The sequence below is a fragment of the Moesziomyces antarcticus genome (assembly GCF_000747765.1).
Source record: "Moesziomyces antarcticus DNA, scaffold: scaffold_v10005, strain JCM 10317, whole genome shotgun sequence".
Lineage (NCBI taxonomy): Eukaryota > Fungi > Basidiomycota > Ustilaginomycetes > Ustilaginales > Ustilaginaceae > Moesziomyces > Moesziomyces antarcticus.
The window spans coordinates 505,678-524,991 of record NW_014639005.1 but is presented as its reverse complement, the minus strand read 5'-3'; the positions used below and the strand labels follow the sequence as shown (position 1 = coordinate 524,991).

The following is a 19,314-nucleotide window of genomic DNA, read 5'->3' as shown; positions in this document are numbered from 1 at the left end:
TGTGAAAGACTGCTTCAGATTCGCAGGGTGAAGCTAAGCAAGGTGAAGCGTTCCCCCACGCGACGTCGACGGTGCTCATGCAGTCGACGACGCCGCGCTGGAAGCGGGACCCGATTCGCCCGGTCCCGCGCGAGGAGCAGCGCCGCCCTGTGCCTGCGGACCGGCATGAGGGGGCTGACCGCCGAATTGCGGTGCGGCACCATAGGGCATGTTGGCGCCTGGCTGGCCGGGGTAGTACATGTGTGGCTGGGCGCCTGGTGGATGCGGCTGGCCCTTCATGTGCGGCGGTGGCGGCCTTGGTCCACCCGCGCCCGGGGGCGGCATGGGCATAAACTGCGCCTGGCCCGCGGGGGGCACGTTACCCATCTGTGGGCTGTACATGTTTTGCGGCGCGCCGTGCTGGTGCATGGGTGGCGAGAAGGGCATCTGCCCCATGAACTGCTGCGGCACGCCACCGTACGGCATGGGCGCGCCCTGCATGTTCGGCGCCATCTGCATGGGCTGCATCATGCCCGGCTGGCGGCCTTGCATGCCCTGCGCTGGCGGCTGGCCGCCAGGATACTGGTACGGCGCACCGGCATACGGCTGATACACCATTCCAAACGGCTGCTGCGGCGGTCCGGGTCCTTGCGTCGGCCCGGGTCCCGGCACAGGAGCCGGCACGGGACCCGGTCCGGCGGGTCCGGGACCGGGCTGCGACATCTGACCGGGATGCATGGGCTGTGGGACATGCTGCGGAGTCTGGCCGCCGGGGTGCATGCCCGGCTGCATCATTCCACCGGGACCCGCGACGTAGAGACCGGAACCATCGTCCATGAGCGCGCCAGGAGGAGCAACGACAAAGTGCTGGCGGTACGGCTTGCCGCTAAAGGCCCACATGGGACCGACCGCCTTGGCATCAGGCACCTTGCTCACCTTGAACGGGTTAAAGTCGTCGCGAATGTGCAGCGGCGTGTTGGACTTCTTGATGATGCGATTGCCGAAGAACGGGTTGGCAGGCGCGGCGGCCGACGTCGAGGCGGTCGGCGGCGTCGAGGTGAGCGAAGGACGAGCCGAAAGCGACGGCCCGGCAGCCGCGGCGGGTGCAGGGCTCGCAGCAGCTGCCGCATTCGAGGGCGGCGCAGCGGGTGTGAAGCTCGCTCCGCCGGGAGTGAAGGTGGCTGCATTCGGATTGAAGGGCTTGAAGGAGCTCGCCTTGGCGCTCAGCTTGAACGATGACGTGCTCATGGAGGACGGCATGCCGCCCTCTGGCTTGGCTGGCGCCTTGGCGGCGTCGTCGGCTTCGCCACCGGAGCCCGCAGCGGCAGCCGCCTGGCGTGCCTTGAACTTGTCAGGGTTGAACGGCGGGATCTTGGGGATGGTCATCTTCTGAAGCAGAGCTTTGCTCTCGGCGAGCTTGTGCGCGTCGCGGCTGGCCTCGGCGGATCCCGAGCCTCCGGTAGGGCTGACGACGTTAGACGAGGAAGCCTGCGCTGCTCGCGAGGTGGCCGAGGAGCGGCTGGCGTCGGCCTTGGCGGCAGCCACGGCGGCCGAGTGGGAAGGCGTGGGGCTGAGGCTCTTCTGCAGGCTCGGGTCGCGCGGCTTGTCCGAGGCGGCGTCGGGCTTGTCCTTCTGCACCATGTCGGCGACGTCCGACGGCATGGGCGTCTTGAGCTTGAACGAGCTCGCCCACGACTTGAGATCGGCGAGACGCGTGTCCTTCTCCTTCTTGGCGAGCGCTGCCTTCTTCTTTTCGAGGCGCTCGCGCTCTGAGCTGACGAACTGGCGGAAGTCGCCCATGAGCGGGTTGGCAGCGTCGATGGAGGCCTTTTTGCCTGCGGCGTCCTTGGACGTGGGCTCCTGAGGAATGCTGGGGCTCGGCACCTTGACGTTGACGGTTGGCAGGTTGGTGGCAAGGGGAGCTGGTGCTGCCGAGACCACGTCGGCGGGCGCGGCTGGAGCGGGAGGAGCAGCGCCGTTGGACTTTGCCGGAGCAGCGGCAGGGGGCGCAGCTGGCGAGGGCTTCTTGGCGGCGGCGGTGGCGGCGCCAGCGCCCGACTTGTTGCGAAGCGCAGGCGGGACGTAGGCGTTGGGGTTGCGGACGACGGCGCCGTACTTGTCCTCCTCGTTGACGCCCGAGTCGTCGGCATGACCCCTCTCTTCGGCCATGTGCGGATTGTTGGTGGCCTGGCCCATGATCTCGCGTGCGATGCGGTCTGCCTCGCGCTCGCGGTCGCGGAAGTCCTTGCCGGTGCGGTCGAGCTTTGTGGTGTAGAGGTTCTCCTCGTAGTTGGACTTGATGCCGAAGCGGGCCTCGTTGGCAGCGAACTGGTCCCAGGGCTTGTTGCTGTTGGAGTCCTCGAGGCCTCCTGCTCCGCTAGCTTTGGCATCGCTGGGGGAGGCCCATGCTGGGAGCTTGGAGCTGTGATCGTCGAGGTCGGCGAGGTCGGGGTCGTCGGACCACTTTTGGAGGGCTCTACCGCTTCCGAGCGGGTCGAAGGCCTTGGAGATCTCGGTGTCGGTGCGGAAGGCCTCCTTTTCGCGCGCCTCACGCATCTCCTTTGCCTGATCTTGCACGCGCACCTCGGCAGCTTGGATGCTCTCGAGGTCCTTTGCGTTGATGAGCAGAGACGACTTGAGAGCGCCGAGCTGAGGCTGTGCGTCCTTGGCGTCTGCGGGAGGGATCTGCTGGGCGGAGGCGAGGGCGACGCCGAGCTCGCCGCCTTCGGTGTTGGCAGCCGAGAAGATGCCAAAGTACTGGGAGCCGCCCTTGACGGTGACGGTGACGGGGTTGCCGATGAGCGTGACGAGGAGGAACATCATGCGGTCGTGCATGAGTTTCTGCGAGTCGCCCTGGGCGGAAGCGGGGGCCGAGGCAGTGGAGGCGGACGACTGCTGATTGGTGGTGGACTGGCTCGGCGGTGCTGCAGTGCGTTGGTTGGCGGCCTTGGCGCTGTTGTCAGGAGCGGGCCTCGCGCCTGGCACGTTTCGAGACTGAGCGTGGGGAGCAGAAGCACCAGTGTTGGCAGGGGGACCGTTACCCCACCTCGAAGGCTGCGGACCGCCAGCGGAGGCGCCACCTCGACTGGCAGCATTGGCGCCGCCGCGACCTCCAGCATGATTGTTGCCAGCTCCGCGGAATCCCGAGTTGGAAGCACCGCGCTGGGCGGATGCGCCGCGGGTGTTGCCGTTGGAAGCCATGACGAGCGGCTTGCTTGCAGAGGAGGATGAGTCGAAGAAGGGGAAGACCTGGTGCGTTCAGCGTCTCATCCGCGCCAACTTTGCGGACGGAGACTGGCTGGGGCGCAGGCCGGGCCGCTCTGGCGGACGTCCAAGCTCGTCAGCCAACCTGTAGCAAGGCAGGCGTGGCGTGGCGAGGATGAGAGGCGCGAGAAGCGCAGAAAGGACGGAGATGGAGGGGAAGGTGGCTAAGGCGGATGTGGAGCGAGGAGAAGGAAAAGAAAAGGATGCCGAGCCGCAATGGGCGCTGCTGGTCTTTCCAGACGCACTCGATGCAGCAGCACCAGCAGCCGCCTCTGAATCAAGGTCCGTCCCGTTGGCCCTTCGAGCGTTGGGGAGAGCCCGAAGAAAGCGAGGCGCGCCTGGAGAGTGCGGCGTGCGGTGGGCGGCGGCAGAGCAAACAAGCCTCGAGCCAGCCTCATGCCTCGATGGCACTCTCTGCGCCCGCACAGACACTTGGCTGCAAAGCGCAAGCACCAGACGACCCGACCACCGTTTTTTCCAGCCCACCTTTACCCCGATCTCAAAGGCAAATTCAAAAGGTTGAAATTTTGGAGACGCCTAAATTGTAGTGCCTCTTTCTCTTGAACGCTTCTCCTCCCGATCCCATTCACCCACTCACGCTTCTGCTCATTCTTTCCAGGCTCCTTGGGAAGGCCAGGCGGAGTGATGGTGTACATGAATTCTACAGCGATGCTTTTTGATGGCAGTCGAGTCCCCATAGCGTACATACACGGAGTCATGCTGATCAGAGCTCGGTGCGAACGTTGGATGACCCTTGCCAGCGGATCCAGTCGAGCCAGCCCGAGATCCTCGTGGCGTCTGAAGCGCCTGCGCCGCGCGCATCCGACCGCGACGGCCACCAACCTGCTTGCGACGTGGTGCTGCCAAACCCGAGCGTGCTGCCGATGGGCACCTTGAGCACGCGAGCGCAGATCCACACGGCTCCTCCGCCGCCGACGACGACGAGACCGATGTAGCCCCAAAACTGCCATCGGTTCGTGCTGAAGCTGAGCGCGTTGCGGTCGTTGCCCCCCTGCACGGCCCCCTTGGGATCGACGGCGATGGCACAGATGAGCCCATACAGATCGGCCACCTGTCCATCGCGGATGCTGATGTTGAGCGGTCCCGCTCCAAGCCCAGGGATCTTGAGCCCCAGCTTTCGGCAGTACGAGTCGGGCTGCACCTCGTGCCGTTGCTGCGCCAGATCCAGATCCGCCTTGGTCGCCACAAACAGCGACGGCATCGACTGCAGCAGCGGATACTGCTGGCGAAGATTCGAAATGTAGCTGAACGAGTTGGTGTCGCTCGAGTCGTACACGAATACAATCACGTCCGCCGCCGAAAGCTTGGCCGTATTGCGCAGCACCTCGGCCTCGTACCGCGATCCAAACTCCTGCAGCACCAGATAGCGCTCCGCACCCGCCTGCTCCACCGTGCTCACCACGCTCATCATCTTTTGCGTGGGCTCGTATGCGCTCTCGAAGCGCTTGCCCACCATGTTGCGCAGCATCGCCGTCTTGCCGCTCCCCGCCGCACCGAGCACAAAGCCCAGGAAGACGCTGCGCTGGATCGCACCCTTCTTCTTCTTGTCCGTCTTTCTTGGCCGCGTCAGCTTGAGCGCCGAGGTGGTGGAAGGTGGTGATGGTGCGTGGTTGCGCGAAGGCCGCGATCCCGGCGGCCCGGTAGGCGTGAGTGGTGTGGGCGAGGGCGCCGATGTGCTTGCCGACGAACCCGACAGCGGAAAAGACGGGTACCCGAGGTAGGCGAGGTAGGCGAGCGTGGTACGATGGTCGAGCAGTGTGGTCATGCTCCACTGCGCAAGCCAGCCCTGGAGCGTAACGGCGCCGTGCTCGTCGGTGATCGTGGACGCAGGGAAGCCGGTGCCCTGCCACGGGTGGCGGCTGTCGGGCGCGGTGATGAAGAGGCTGTCGAGCTCTTCCTCGCTGAGCGCGCCGTCGCGGTCCTTGTCGTGCACCTCAAAGATGTCGGTGAGGAACTGGTAGCCCAGCGGCGAGAGCTCCACCGAGCACTCTGGTGGCACCGCAAACGCAGGCTTGACAAACGAGTCCTCGAGTGTGAGATCGGCACCGTAGCCGAAAGTGCGCAGCACGGTCCATGTGGTCTCGAGACGCCCGCGCTGGATGAAGAGCGTGTGGAGGTAGAGGAAGCCGGCCATGGTGAGGCTGCCCTCGCGCAGATGCGGGTGGTGGGCGGGCGCGTCGCCGTTGATGCTCGAGCCGGAAGCGGCGACGCTGGCGTTTTCGTGGCTGTATCGCATGCCGGCGACGGGAGCGTGCATGACGAGGTCCTTGATGCCCTCGAGCTCCTGCGCCTGGAGCGGCGTGTCGAAGCACTTGCTCTGGAACTCGTTGAGCTCGGCGTCGCTCAGCAGACCGTCCTTGTCCGAGTCGCAGAGGCGGAAGATGCGTTTCAAGGCATCGACGCACGCCGGTTTCAGCACGTGCTCGCGGCTGTCGTAGAGCGGCGCTGTCGGGTAGAGCACGGCCTTTTGAGCAAAGTAGAACACTTCGCTGACGTTGAGCGGGATGCGTGCGGAGCACTCGACGCACGTCTCCACCTCCTTGAACTCGGCCATGACGGGCGCGAGCTCATCTTCGAGCGCGGCGTTGGTGACGTCGCCGGAGCGCAGATCGATCTTGTTGCCGACGAGGATGACGGGCACGTTGATGCCGAGCGATCGGATGTAGGGCAGCCAGTAGGTGGGGATGCGATCGAAGGACGAGGGTGCCGAGATCGAGTAGACGATGCAGATGACGTTGGCGCGACGCAGCTCTGATTCGAGGTTGGCGCGGTGTTCTTGGCTGGAGCTGGTATCGACGATCTTTGTTACGACGGCTTCCGGTGCGACCTCGGGCGGGAGCGTGATGGGTGGTACGACCTTCTGCACCTTGGCCACGTAGGCCTCTTTGACGAGCGAGGTGATCAGTGTGGACTTTCCTACATCTGGATCGCCGGCAAGGACGATGCGCACGTCCTTGCGCATCGTGACAGTATGCCTAGGGCCGCTGGCAGGCTCGCGGGGCGACTAGGCGCAGCTACGGACGACGAAGGGGCCGAAAGCTGGAGCGGAAGGAGGAGGCGCTTTGACCCGCACGGACGGATGTACAGGCAAAAAGAAGCGCGCTAGGGATGCCGACGAGCTGTTGGGTGGGCGCGACGGGCGCAAGCAGCGGCAGGGCGCGGCGATTGCCGAGTGTGGCGCGACAGACGAGTTTGGTCAGAAGCCGGAGCCGAAGAGGTGAGCCGGGCGGCACTGCGTGTGAAGGGGAGCGCTGCGACGATGACAGGGGCAGGTGTGTCCGGTGTGTTTGTTGGTGGCTGATATCGTTCGCTGACCAGAGTAGACGAGATGGGACAGCGAGGACGAGGTGGGAGAGAGGGTACGTTTGGTGTTCAGGTGTCGAGAGCGGCGTTGCCAGACATCTCGAAAGATACTTCACTCGAATGCGCCCTCGCAGAAGCGACTTTGGCTCAAGCTGGAGCTCAGAGACACACACACCTCACATTTTTTGGCTCGCCTCAGCCGCGTCGTCCGCCAAAAACCTCAAGCTCCAGCGCAGCCCTGCGATTTTTAATCCTGAAATGAAAAGAAAAAAAGGTCTCAATCCCCACAGCCACCAAGCTTTCCTATCTTACGAGCACCTTTGACCGCTGTCCTGCCCCAATTGAAGCCTTGCATAGCCTTGCATGCTTGATACAAGCGATCAAAAGAGCCAAGGCCGCACCCGGTTACCCTCCAATGCAAGCGCTAAGCCTGGAGCAGAGGAGCATTTGCCGCCGGCCTACTGCATTGCTAATCCGGACCTCTCCGATATGCGGAGTCCAACACCGGAATCTCCGCACTCTAACACTGACTTTCGCTCTTTTTGTTAGGACTCGCGACTCGACACTGTACCAGTTTCGCCGTGATCGAGCACTGCTGCCTCGTTGATTTTTCTCGCCGCCGCGGCAGTGACTGCGGGAAGAAGTGACAGGCACCGCTCATTTTTGGCTGAGTCGAGTCGAATCCACGCCTGCTCCTACGCTCTCTCTCCTTCACTCCCCATCCTTCCCCCCATCCCATCTTTCGGCATCGCGTCACTCGGCTTCGGATAAGGATGCGGCTCGGCTGAACGTCGCCTTGCTCCAGCTCTTTCCCAGGGCGGTCTTGCCATCGTCTCTGCACGATGCCTCCTCGAGCGACGGTCCGCGCATCATCATGCTCGGTCTTTTCCTAGTGAACGACTCGGCATGGTGTGCGTGCTCCGCCGCATGACGAGGAAACGCAAGCGAGATCTCGCGAGCTGGGCTTCGTCCCCCCGCGCTGCGTCCAGATCCCGCAGTCGAGTCGGCAGTCGAGCTCTTCGGCGCGATGCCTCTCTTGTTCAGGTACGTAGTTCTTGTCTTCGATCGCTCGTGCATACCGTCAACCAAGCAACGACCGAGCGACGACATTCGCGCAAGCATGAACGTGGCTTCCAGTCCAAAGGCCACCGTTACTCGCCGGCGCATCGGTCTTCGATGCGCCTTCAACTGGCCTGCCCTCGGGCGGGCCCATGCGAGTGGGAAGGTCCGCGTACTCCTCCTACCTTTTCGGCTCGTGCTGCCGAGGCCGCTCCTTGATCTCCGGAGGGACCGTGATGTTCCCGTGTCGTCCTCGCTTCGGTGAGGTCGCGGCCGGGCTCACCGCGGGCTTCTCTCCGTCACATCTGCTCTAGCTGGGCGAGTTGAAGCGTCAGCGCGCTGGCCGTCACGGGGGCTTTTGGCCCCGCATCGTGACACAAAGTGCCCACACCAGAAATGGATCTCTCGTCAAGCCTTGGCATGTCGTCGTCGTCACCACCCCCTCTGGGAACTCGTTGGCTTCTTTCCTGCGGTGCATACGGCGTCTGCGGGACGTATGACAAGGCCCCGTGCATCCTCATCTTGTCCACTTCTCCGCGGTCTACAGCGCTCGAGCTAGGCAATCCCACGACACCACCCTCCACCCAAATGTGGGCTCGGGCAAGGAAGAGGATACACGGTCTCGTAGGTCTGCTGTGCTGCGGAGAAGCATGCTGGGTGCATGCTTTGGGCACCTTGCAATCGCTCTAGTAGTGACGTCTTCGGGTGTTGCTACGATAGCGGTTGTAATGCGGTCATCTCTCGCGGGGGCTGTATGCGTTGTGGGTCGGAAAGTTGGCTTGCTAAGGGTGGGGATGACGATGCATGAACCGGGCGTAGAGAATGGAATCGGGCCGCCAAAGAAGATCAGGTTTAGATGTGCGTTAGTCCTCGCGGACGAGCGTACGTCACGGCTGCAGACTGCACCAGCTTTTGCTAGGTCGCATGTTCGGGGATAGGAGGATGCTCAACTTCGTCCTTTGGGGCGAGGTGAAGGCTTGAGTGCAATCGGTGGCGTCTCTCCCCACGTCTCAGCGGGGCGTGAGGGGAGCCAACTCGACGCGAGACTACTCTTGGACTGGAAGCCACCGCCATGTTTGTCGCTATGCATTGTCTGCTCAGCCCGAGCTATGGGAGAGTGTGCGCCTTGTAGCGTATGGAAGACAGGAACTCGGTCGTTGCCTGCTTACTGCAACGCTTTGCGTGGCGGTGGAGCGCACAATGTCGTCCTGATCCCATCAACTTTTCGTCGGCGCAAGTCCGCCTTTCTTCCCCACAAAGTTGGGGTTGGAAGGCTCGCGCTCACACGAAGACATTCTCCACACCCTCCTTCAAACTTCTACCCAACCCTCCATACCCACATCGATGAATGGCACACCATTGAATCCACGTCAGACACGTCAGACAAAAGGTACAAAACTGTGAACGGTCTGGGCAGATTGAGAGGCAGATTGAGAGAATGGAAAAAATGTGACACACATGATGCGAGCGATCAGGGAAAAAGGGAAGTGAGAAATGGAATAGCTGGAGCGGGATGACGTGCTCAGCTGCGGATGCGGATGCCCTTGTCCTGGACGACATTGTTGCCGAAGCGGCCTGCGCGACCGGAGCGGTCGAGGTGATCGAGGCCGAGCGCGTCGTCGGGCTGGAACTTGTGCTCGTACAGCAGGTCGTCGTCCTCGAGGTACGTCGGCTGCTTGTACGTCGACGACTGCACGAGCGCGAAGCGGTACTTTGCAAACTCCTTCTCCGGCACCTCGAGGCGCTCCTGCAGACGCCGCCTCGTCTCGCGGAACGGCTCGTTGCGCTTGACGACGAACCGGAACGGCACGCCGTGCGTGCGCACCAGCTCCTTGCTAAAGTGGAAGGCGTTGATCACCTTGTCGTCCTCGGTGAGGCTGAGCTCGTCCAGCGACACCTCCTCCGCAAACAGCTCCGCATTCTCGCCAATGTTGCCGATCATCTCGACGCCGTTGAACTCGCGCTGCTGGCGGCCGTTGAGCACCGCCTCGAAGAGCCGCACCTTCTGGCTGCCGTTGGGGTCGAGCTTGACCAGCTTGGCCAGGTGGTCCGTCACCTCGACGATCGTCGCCGTCTTGGGCAGCAGGAACGAGTGCACCGACTCCTCCTTGTTGTTGGCGCCCGTCCAGACGATCTTGAGGCTGCGCTTGGTCTCGAGCTCGATGATGCTCACGTCGAGCAGCTCGTAGTACAGCAGCGACGCCTGGCCCTGGATGTAGCTCGGCGAGACGATCTCGTTGACCGTCTGGTTGGCGGTGCGCTTGAGCACCGTCTTGGGCGTGCCGTTGGGCCCGTTGCCCGTGGTGAAGCGCAGCTTGAACGGGTCGTGCTTGAGACGCTCGCCCGCTTTGGCGGCCATCATGTCGTAGGTCATCTTCTTGCTCAGCGTCAGCTCGAACTCGGCCTTGTACTCGACGTCCTCGAAGCGCGGCTTGAAGAGCACCTTGATCTGGTTCTGCAAAAAGTCGTAGAACTGGATGGGATTCGAGTAGAGCGACTGCGACTCGTAGTCGTGCGCGTCCTTCTCCGAGAGCTCGATCTGGAAGCAGATCACATCGCCGTCCTGGATCTCGCTCTGGGCGAAGGTCGCCTTGGGCTTCATCTGCTCGATCATGCCCGGCTTGATCTCCTCAAACAGCTTGACCTGCGTGGTTGGCGGCCAGCGCATGAGCTCGTTGATGGTGGGTGCCAGGTCGCCCACCTTCATGTGTCGCTGGACGTAGACGCGCGACACGCCGAGCAGCGTCTGCCTCGAGGTGTCAAAGTACTTGAGGAAGATCATCATGGACGGATTCGCCTCGTTGTTGGGAATGTCGTTGTTGATGACCTCGAGGAAGAGGCGCAGGTCGTGCTGGCGCGACGCCATACGGTCGCGCACCGTCTCGAGCGTGAGGTTGGGGTCGTTCTCGGGCACCACGGTGTCCGGTCGCACCGTCTTGTTCTGGCGGTTGACGAGCACCCACATGCGGATGAGGTCCTCGGGCAGGTTGTACTGCGCAGCGATGCGCGACTTGAAGTTGAGGTAGAGCTCGTTCTTGAGCACGCGGAACGTAGGCAGGTCCGTCGCTGGCAAGTTGCGCTCCTCAAAAGTGGCGAGGTCGAAGCCCTGATGACCGCGGAAGGTGTCTTCGGTGATGAGCTTGACGGTGAGGTAGAGGTGCTGCTCCTCGCGCTCGCGCTTGCGCGCCTCCATCTGGAGACGCTCGTCCTCGAGGCGCTGGCGCAAGTGGACGGGCGTGTCTTCGGGAGCCATGGGCTTGAGCACCTCGTCAATGTCGCGCTCGCGCACGTAGACCAGCATGTAGGCGTTAGTGAAGCGCTTCATGGCCCGGACGGGCGCACGCGCGCCAATCTGGCCGGCGGGGTGGCCGTTGGGGATCTCGCCGCCGTAGTTGTCCTCGAGCACCTCCTTCTCGGTGACGGGCGTGACACGGTCGTCGTCAAACTTGAACCAGTTGCTGTCCTTCTCGGGCTTGAGGAGCGCAAAGTAGTGGCCGCCGTGGAGGTCGCCCGAGTGGACGAGGACGCCGTGGAGGCGGTACTTCCAGTCCTCGTTGCTGACGGGCGACTCCTTGTCGATGTAGTCGGCGAGGTCGATGTCGAGCGGGAACTCGTGTCGGTCGTTGATCTTGACCATCGAGTCCTTCTCAATGTCGTACTCGAAACGCTTGAGCTGGAGGTGGAGGACGGGCGGGAACTTTTCAAAGATGACGCCCTTCTTTGCGTCTTGGAGGCCGTAGCCCTCGGCGTGGTACTTGTTGTCGCCCTCGAGCATCTCGGTCTGGACATAGTCGCGGAAGGAGTCTGCGAGGTTGTTCATGCCCTTGACGTTGAGCTGGATGTCGTAGAAGTCTTCGGATCGCGAAGATTCGTAGTCGACGTTGACACACCTGAGGTAGGACTTCATCTTGCCGACAAACAGGCGAGTAATGGCGCCGTCGGCGGCGGTGCCCTTCATCTTGGTCTCGAGCTTCTCCTGGAGGACACGGTTGAACTCCTGGACGTCGTGCTGGAGGAAGCTGTCGAGCGACTTCCAGCCGAACGACTTTGTGAGCTCGTTGGTGCCTACGGGCTGATCCGAGGTTTGGAGGAGGTAGAAGACGCGTTGGAGCGCGAGGGCCACGCTCTCGGATGGCACGTCGCCCTCGGTGGGTATTTGGTAGACGGCCTTGCGGAAGTAGTGTGTGCAGAAGAGCGACTGGAGGAGCGAGTTCATGTAGCAGGTGGCGCCCTGATTTTTGAGGCCGACGTAGCCGGTTTCCTTCTTGCTGTCGTAGTTGATAAAGTTGTGCCAGAGGACGCCGGTGGGGTCCTTGAGGACGCGGACGTAGGCGGTGACGTCGGCGCAGTCGTTTTCGATGATGGGGCGGCTGCGACCGTCGGTGGGTACGGCGAGTTTGCGAAGCTCGTTGAAGCGGGTGAAGCCCCAATCCATCTCCTCTGCGGTGAAGCGGTGGTGGGCCTGGCTTGTGGAGAAGATGGTGGGATCGTGTGGATTTGAGATGACGAGGGCAAACTGTGCGCAGACGTGCCAGCCCTCAGGCGAGCCTTTGGGATCGGCGTAGTCGAGGTAGACCGAGACCATATCGTTGGGCTGGCCGTTGGAGTTGCCGAAGGGGAAGAGGAGGATTCGCCAGCGATGGCCGCCGCACTCGAACTCGGGGCCGGTGATGCGCTTATCGAGCGTGCGCCAACCCTTGATCTTCCAGGTGCATACGGCGAAGTCGGCCTCTTCCTGGCCGAGGTCGGCGAGGTGCTTCTCGGCGAAGGCCTTTGCATCGTGCACCGAGACGGGCTCTTCTACCTCCATGGGGCTGGCATTCTTGTCCGTGTCTGGGTTGACCAGGGCGGTGGTGGGGTCGAGATGCGGATCCATTTTGGCGGCTGTGTTGTGGGTGGAAGGAGGGTGCGGGGGTCGAGCTATCTATGTTATAGATTGCGGGTGCGGAAGCCTGGGAAGTGCAGGTGCAGGTGCTTGGCAATGTGAGTGAGGGTGACACAACCGGCAAGCTTGATGGTCCGTACAGCCACGACTACAGTCGAAAGAAGGTGAATGGAGCGGAGGCCTCTTTAGGACGACAGCCTTCTGGTCGGCCGGAGTTCGAGATATTGCCGAGCGGGTCGAGATCGAAGAAACAACCAGCGTGGCAGACGAGGTATATCTGCTGCTAGGAGATGAGGATGCTGCGGCCGGCTTTGTCGCGAGGGAGTGAGATGAGATGGCCAGGAGATCTCGATAAAGAGGTGGTGTATTCAGTCGAAGTGCGGATTGAGCGGGGCCGAGGTTGCCCGTGCGCGGCTCGAAAAAGAGACCCGGTGTGGTCGATCGCAAAAGAACGAGGACGGTGAGGATGGAGTGTCCCAGACGGTCGGCACGCGCAGCTTGTGCGAATCCGACTGAGCGTCCAAATTGAGAACGAGAGGGTCGTGAAGGAAAGGGATGTATGGAGGGCGACGACGACGACGACGGAAGACGAGATGGAGGGTGCGGAAGGCGGGGTGGAGCAAAGGCTGCGGATGTGCACTGCCGAATTGAATTTGAGAGGCCAAGGCGCAACGTAGCGCAACGGAGCTCAGCGCAGCACAGCACGACAGGGCAAAGCAGAACTGAGCTTGGGCAGAGGAGAGAGTGGATTTTGAAGCGTGAATTTCTGCTTTTGGCTGCTTGCGTGGACTCGAGCGACCCTGATGAGGCACCACAGCGCAGCGGGAAGAGAAGCGTGAGGGAAGCGCGGCGGTGCGATGAAAAAAACGGCCGGCTGAGGATTCGCACGGATGCTCGAGTCGAGACGTGGCTCTTCGCGAGCCTCTTTGGATGCTTGAGCTCGACGCTGCGCAAGCGCGAAAATCCAAATCAGGTCCAAAAAGAGGTGACTGAGCCTCAGGCCTCACCGCAGCTCGCAACTCGCAAGTCGATTCGGCAGCGCGGCGGTGGGTGCAGTGGCCGGGCCAGCAACTCTCGTCGAGGATTGCTCTCCTCGCCCAAAAGCATCAGACAGCGCCGTCAGACGTAGCAGGCTGCGCAAAGTTGAGAGCAGAGCAAACAGGTGTTGAGCGCGGACCGGCTTGGCCGAGGGAGAGAGCTGGATCTGCGGCAGTGGCTCTACCGCCAGCGGGCCGGAAGCAATGACGCGCCGCTCTCGTTGATCAGCGTGAAATCAGCGGCGCTTTACACGACACGCCTTGACCCCTTTCGCAGCCACTAGCGGGTTGCAGCGCGCTGTGGTCGCGATTTGACCCTGTTCCGACCCTGTCGACGAGCCTTGAGTCGCCGTACGGAGTTGGCTATTAGCTTCGATGCCGTCGAATGATCCGCACCCTGGGCAGGGGTGTCGTGCGACTCGTTGGTACTCATGAGCGGCATGCTGAAGCGGAAGCGGGGAGTGATCGCGCCCGCGCAGACGCTCGAGGAAATGAAGTCTTGATTAGGCTTGCGCTCTAACATTTTTGTCGCCGTTTCTTTCTCGCCTCGCTGCGGCTCCTCCTCGGAAGCAGCCGTGTTCGAATCGTCGGCTGTTCACCGTTCGTCAGGCTTGCAGTGTGCCCTGGGCGGTCCAGGCGAACCCACCAGCCGCGAAATCTGGTGTTGACGGCGAGTCCGGATGTGGTGGGCGCGGTCTGCTTTGCGACCACTTCAGAAGGTGGTCTCCGTTTCGTTTCGCCAGTCCGGACAGGGAAATTCGCGCTCGAAATGCTGCCATGAAATTCACCGCACCACCAGAGCGGATCGGCGATTTCCTCTCGACGGACAACGACGCTCGTTGCGCGCCGAACCCGCCCCCCCCCCCTTGCATAGAACACGCCGATACGAGTCGGCCCTCCTCGCCTCGACAGCCCCAGGCGCTCGGAACACGACACAGCGCTCGAGAGACGCTTCGGTGCCATGGTCCGCCCCGTCACACAAGCGAGGGCTGCTAGACAATGGGATCCGAGAGGGATCGACAGGGTGCAGCTCGTCAATGCCGGCACCGCCTCCACTCCGGATGCCCCTCCTCTCACTCTACTGCCAGACAGAACACAAGCACAGGGTCGTTCGAGCTTGAGTGGGCGACGGCGGAGGCTGACAGGGGTGGTTCGGAGCGGAGCGCGATAGTCTGAGGCCGAATGGACGCGAGCCCAGGCGTGCGAGCTGAAACGCCGGGCGAGCGCATGCCGGCTGCATTCTGAACGCAAGATGCAAAGCATGAAATCCATACACTGAATCGTGAATTGTTGGCAGTAGCGGGAGAGCCGAAATGCATCCGCGCTGTCGGTCGGCGGGGCCGTCGAGACGCACCGTAACTTAGTCCGAGCGTGTGCGTGGCGATGACGACGACCACAAAAGGTTGAGACCCATGCCACCGACGTGTTCGTGCAGCCGTAGCCAACCTCAGCTCAGACGATCCGACGCGACCACCTGCCAAAAAGATCCAAGACAGGGTCTCGGAGCAAGAGAGGCAGCTCGGACGCGTCTCAGCTCGGGACCCCGCGTGCGCAGGCACAACGGCAGAGGGCACGTCCTACTCGGCCTCGGCTTCAGCTGCATCGCAACGCCGGAGCGCATCACGTCCAACGTGGCCACACCTCCGCTCTCTCTCTCTCTCTCTCTCTCTCCACACTGACGACCATCTTGACTCTGCTCGTGTATAGCCGCCTGGACAGCGTTGCTGAGAATCGACGTAAGATTAATTGAGTCTCTTTCGCACGACATGGCCGAGCGCATGATGATCAGGGTTCCAGATTGCTCGTGGTGGCCAGCAAGATGGGTGTCGCAGGCTCGGTCGGCCGACTGCGGACGAGCTTGTGAGGTATGTGGTGGATGTACGCAGCGGGCTTGAATGTCAGCTTGCAGGCTGCACCGATGACGGCTCGGACTGCGTGGGAAACGACGGCTGCGAGCGCCTCGGTCGCCGCAGCGGAGCGCAAAGTGCAACCATTCTGACAGCTTGGCCGATGCAGCTCGCTCCACTGCCAAAACCCACGATGAAGCCTTGCAACTTGCAAGCCCATGTGCCAGAAAAAGCGCTTGCTCGTCTTGGCAGCGGCAGCAGGGCGTGCGAAGGGAAGCATCGGCATGGAGCCGAAGCGACAGAGGGAATTTTCGAGCGGGCCTCACGACGCAGCGTCTGCAGCTCGGCTCGGACGTCGCAATCGGTAGCGCCGCTTGGACTGGCTGCCTGCCTGCCAATTTGGGGAGAGGCGCCGCTCGGGAATGGAGAGCTGCGAGCGAGCTGGCGAACAGGCGCGTGCCTTGAGATACGTGCTTCCCGCGCTGAGTCCAACACATTTTTTGACTTTGACTTTTGATGGCTGCGGGTGTGCGTGCCTGTCTGCTGTCTGCGTGCTGCTCTCCTGGCTGGGGTGGTGCCTTGCGCCTCGGTTGAGCCGACAGGCGACTTGGGGAGTGATTGAAAAATGTAGGTATCGTAGGCGCACGGCATGCATGCCTCTCCGAAGACCAGCCAGCCAGCCAGGGAGCCGGCCATGCCATGCCACGCCATGCCACGCCATGCCACGCCATGCCATGAAGATGTGCGCTGCCTGCCTGTGGGATGCCTCGATGCGCAGCGGCGCATGACCCAACGAGCCAAAAGCAGTGCAAAAGGCAGCTCGGTCAGACGCTCGGAACGGCTGCATAGCGCTCTGCATCAAGCCCGAACCATCAAAGGCTCCGTCTCCCCTCTCCGTCTCTCTCTCGGTCTCGCTCCATCTTGCTCCTGCCGCTCCTGCAGCGCTCCGAGCCTCCCCTCCTCCTTTGGCCGCTCGCCCGCTCGCCATCGCCGCTACGACGCTCTCCTCCCTCGGCCGCCTCACTCGCCGCATCCTGCTCGTCGTCGATCTTTGCAGCTCGCCGAACCCCGCCACCTCTGCACCACTCGAGAGCGCCCTTCTAGCCTACGCTTTCCACGCTTTGTAGTCTCACCTGCTCCTCGCGTAACCCCAACCCTCCCCTCTGCTGCTCGCCGCGTCCAGAGAGCATCTCTTCGCGTCCCATCTGGTCTCGACGCCATCTTGGTTCTCCACCATCGTCCCTTCCCTCCTCTCTTCTCCATACCATCCATTCCACTCCTCTCTCTATCCCCTAAGCCCCCCCTCCCCCTTCCCAAGTATCCAACTCGTTCACGTTCTCTATTCAGCTCGACAAGCTCTTCGTCTCTCTCTTTCCAACCATCAACCACTTTCAGCTTTCGCTTTTCAAACATCGAATCAGCTGTTCTGGCTACATAGCAACTGTCTTTTCTCTCGGATCGTTCTTCTCTCACACTGGATCTCTAAACGCCTTCTCGCTCGCCCACCGCCCCGCTCTGGACATACAACCAACCTCGCCACGATGCCATCGTCACGCGCCGTCAAGATGGCGGCTGTTGCGCTGCCCGCCGCGCTTCTCGCCTCCACAGCCCTCGCCGCATCAGAGTCGTGCATCAGCCTCAAGGGCAGCTCCATGTGCCCATCCTTCCAGAACAACTTTGTGCGCCCGAGCAACCTCTCGTCCGAATTCGGCTTCTTCGAGACCGTCACAGATGTCGCTTCCTTTGACAGCCTCTTCCAGTACTACATGACCTCGTAAGTTGGGCCCCGCCAAGTCTCACACAGGCCACAACCACACAGGCTGACCTCTCCCCCTTCGCTACTGCAGGCAAAATGGCTACTACAACGACAAGATCCAGGACGGCCTCGGCTGCAACACGACGCTCGCCCAGAACGTCACGGTGCAGTGGCAGCAGACCGTCTTCTGCTCGCAGTTCTCCGAGGCGTCGTTCCAGTCCGGCTGCACCGCCGAGGTGCCTCCCACGCTCGTCTGCCAGGAGACGTGCAACCAGTTCGCCTCGTCCGAGGAGGACATTGTCGACAACACCGCCTACTGCCGCTCCACCAACGAGCTCAACTCGTTCCAGCGTAGCGTCCGACAAGACACGCTCTCCAACGACTACTACACCTGCACCGACTACAGCTCGCTCGCCACCACCAACGTCAACTCGTGCGCCACCGGCATCGAGAACGAAGGCAGCTGCGGCTTTGGCTACTCGATCGACCAGCTCTGCGCCTTCTGCGACCCCGCCGGAGGCCTCACGCCGCCCCCCTGCTGCACCGAGTCGCGCACCGATCTCTCCCAGTGCGCCCAGTGGGGTCACCCGCTCGCGGCTACCATCCGCCCCACCACCACCATTGCTACCAACGTGCCTGGCGCCGCTCAGTCCACCGCCGCCGCCGGCGCTTCCGCCTCGGCCAACTCGGCCACCGTCACCGGCGCGGCTGCCTCGGCCACCGCTACCAACGGTGGCAACACCGGCAACGGTAGCAACGGCGCCAACGGAGGCTCGTCGCGTGCCAGTGGTGCGGCTGCATCGTCCACCGCCGCCATGGGCGCTGCGGGTGCCAACATGGCAGGCGAGGGTCAGCAGCTCGTGAGTGCCAACGACCAGGTGTTCAGCAAGGCCGAGCTCGCCGGCATCATCGTGGGCTGCTGCGTAGGCGCGGCTCTGCTCGGTGCGCTGCTTGCGCTGCTCTGCTTCCGCAGGCGCGGCGATAAGGGCGACACGGAGAAGAACACCATCTACGGCGACGCTGCCAACGAGAGCCACGTCGAGCGCCCCTGGATCCAGAGCGAGGAGGCCATGCTCAAGTCGCCCGAGCTCGGCCGGCCCTCGACGGACGCCAAGTTCGCCAATGCCGCCGGCGTGGGTGCGCTCACGGGTGCTGCTGCCGTTGCGGCTGCCAAGGGGCGCGACTCGGCGGACGAGCGTCCGAACAGCGCCATGAGCGGCGAGACGGGCACCGACGGACGTGGCACCACCATCCCTGCGGTCAAGGACCAGTACTCGTCGCACGACATCTGCCCCGGCGAGACCGTCGTGGCCATCTACCCGTACAACGCCACGCTCAACGACGAGATCACGCTGCAGCCCGACGACGTCGTCACTGTGCAGAGGCTCTACGATGACGGCTGGGCGCTCGGCCGCACCGAGGCGGGCGGCGAGGGCGCGTTCCCGCTCGTCTGTGTCACCTCGACCAAGGGCGGCACCTCGGGCTCGGGCGAGAACCTCGGCGGCTCCACCAGCGGCGGCGTCACCAGCGCCAACGAGGGCGGCGTCACTTCGTCAGCCGACGGCGCCGTCACCGCCGAAGAAGGCGGATTCACCTCGGACGCGCACAGCCGTCACTAGACGCTGCTGTCCCACTTTCTCTTTCCCCTTGCGCGTACGATGGCTCTCCTCCTCATCCCGGGCGGAAGCTGTCGTGTGTGTGAGTGTGTCAGGTGATATTGCCTGATGCTCTTGTGTTCCCTCCCGGTATTTTGTCCCCTCCCAGTCTGTTCTGCCCAAAGCGCGAGCCCGCAGCCTTTTCCCCCTTCCCCCCCTTCCCCTCAACTCTATCGGTGGGCTCACGATCTTGCCATCCTTGGTGCAGGGGCGGTAGCCTGGTCTGGACCAGCACGCCCCCGTCTGCATGTGCAGGATGCAAGAATCGTTCCCGAGACCCCGACTTCCCCCCCCTAAGGCCGCACAGGGCTCGCTTTTTATCCGCTCTTGCTCGGAACAGGCTGGTTTGTTCTCTCTTTGCTTCCCGTGTCACGCTTTCCCTCCCCGACTTCCGCCCCCCCTTTCAAGCCGGCGCTGAGGTTCTTCTCAGCCTGGTGTCGAGTTCACAATGTAGCTACTACCCCCTCCGAGAATCCTCCCCCCCTTGGCGTTCCAACTGTCGTTTTTA

General features: G+C 62.6%; 6 protein-coding genes across 6 annotated transcripts; 1 reads left to right on the top strand and 5 right to left on the bottom strand.

Moving 5' to 3' along the window:
• Positions 1–75: 75 nt before the first annotated feature.
• PAN0_005c2663 (pab1 binding protein) lies at positions 76–3,941 on the bottom strand (the record flags this gene model as incomplete). Its single annotated transcript, XM_014801903.1, has 4 exons — positions 76–3,193; positions 3,329–3,407; positions 3,489–3,581; positions 3,842–3,941. 4 exons carry the CDS (start codon positions 3,939–3,941, stop codon positions 76–78), a joined length of 3,390 nt encoding a protein of 1,129 aa, XP_014657389.1.
• Positions 3,942–3,967: 26 nt separating this feature from the next.
• On the bottom strand, positions 3,968–6,226 carry PAN0_005c2662 (mitochondrial Rho 1; the record flags this gene model as incomplete). Its single annotated transcript, XM_014801902.1, has 1 exon — positions 3,968–6,226. The coding sequence occupies one exon, from the start codon at positions 6,224–6,226 to the stop codon at positions 3,968–3,970; it is 2,259 nt and encodes a 752-aa protein (XP_014657388.1).
• Positions 6,227–7,320: 1,094 nt separating this feature from the next.
• PAN0_005c2661 (uncharacterized protein) lies at positions 7,321–7,677 on the bottom strand (the record flags this gene model as incomplete). Its single annotated transcript, XM_014801901.1, has 1 exon — positions 7,321–7,677. One exon carries the CDS (start codon positions 7,675–7,677, stop codon positions 7,321–7,323), a length of 357 nt encoding a protein of 118 aa, XP_014657387.1.
• Positions 7,678–9,148: 1,471 nt separating this feature from the next.
• PAN0_005c2660 (cysteine proteinase) lies at positions 9,149–14,071 on the bottom strand (the record flags this gene model as incomplete). Its single annotated transcript, XM_014801900.1, has 5 exons — positions 9,149–12,546; positions 12,652–13,023; positions 13,400–13,457; positions 13,689–13,763; positions 13,904–14,071. The coding sequence occupies 5 exons, from the start codon at positions 14,069–14,071 to the stop codon at positions 9,149–9,151; spliced, it is 4,071 nt and encodes a 1,356-aa protein (XP_014657386.1).
• Positions 14,072–15,333: 1,262 nt separating this feature from the next.
• PAN0_005c2659 (uncharacterized protein) lies at positions 15,334–16,181 on the bottom strand (the record flags this gene model as incomplete). The annotated part of the gene is made up of 2 exons (XM_014801899.1): positions 15,334–15,507; positions 15,588–16,181. 2 exons carry the CDS (start codon positions 16,179–16,181, stop codon positions 15,334–15,336), a joined length of 768 nt encoding a protein of 255 aa, XP_014657385.1.
• Positions 16,182–16,936: 755 nt separating this feature from the next.
• PAN0_005d2658 (SH3 domain-containing protein) lies at positions 16,937–18,770 on the top strand (the record flags this gene model as incomplete). Its single annotated transcript, XM_014801898.1, has 2 exons — positions 16,937–17,169; positions 17,243–18,770. 2 exons carry the CDS (start codon positions 16,937–16,939, stop codon positions 18,768–18,770), a joined length of 1,761 nt encoding a protein of 586 aa, XP_014657384.1.
• Positions 18,771–19,314: the final 544 nt, after the last annotated feature.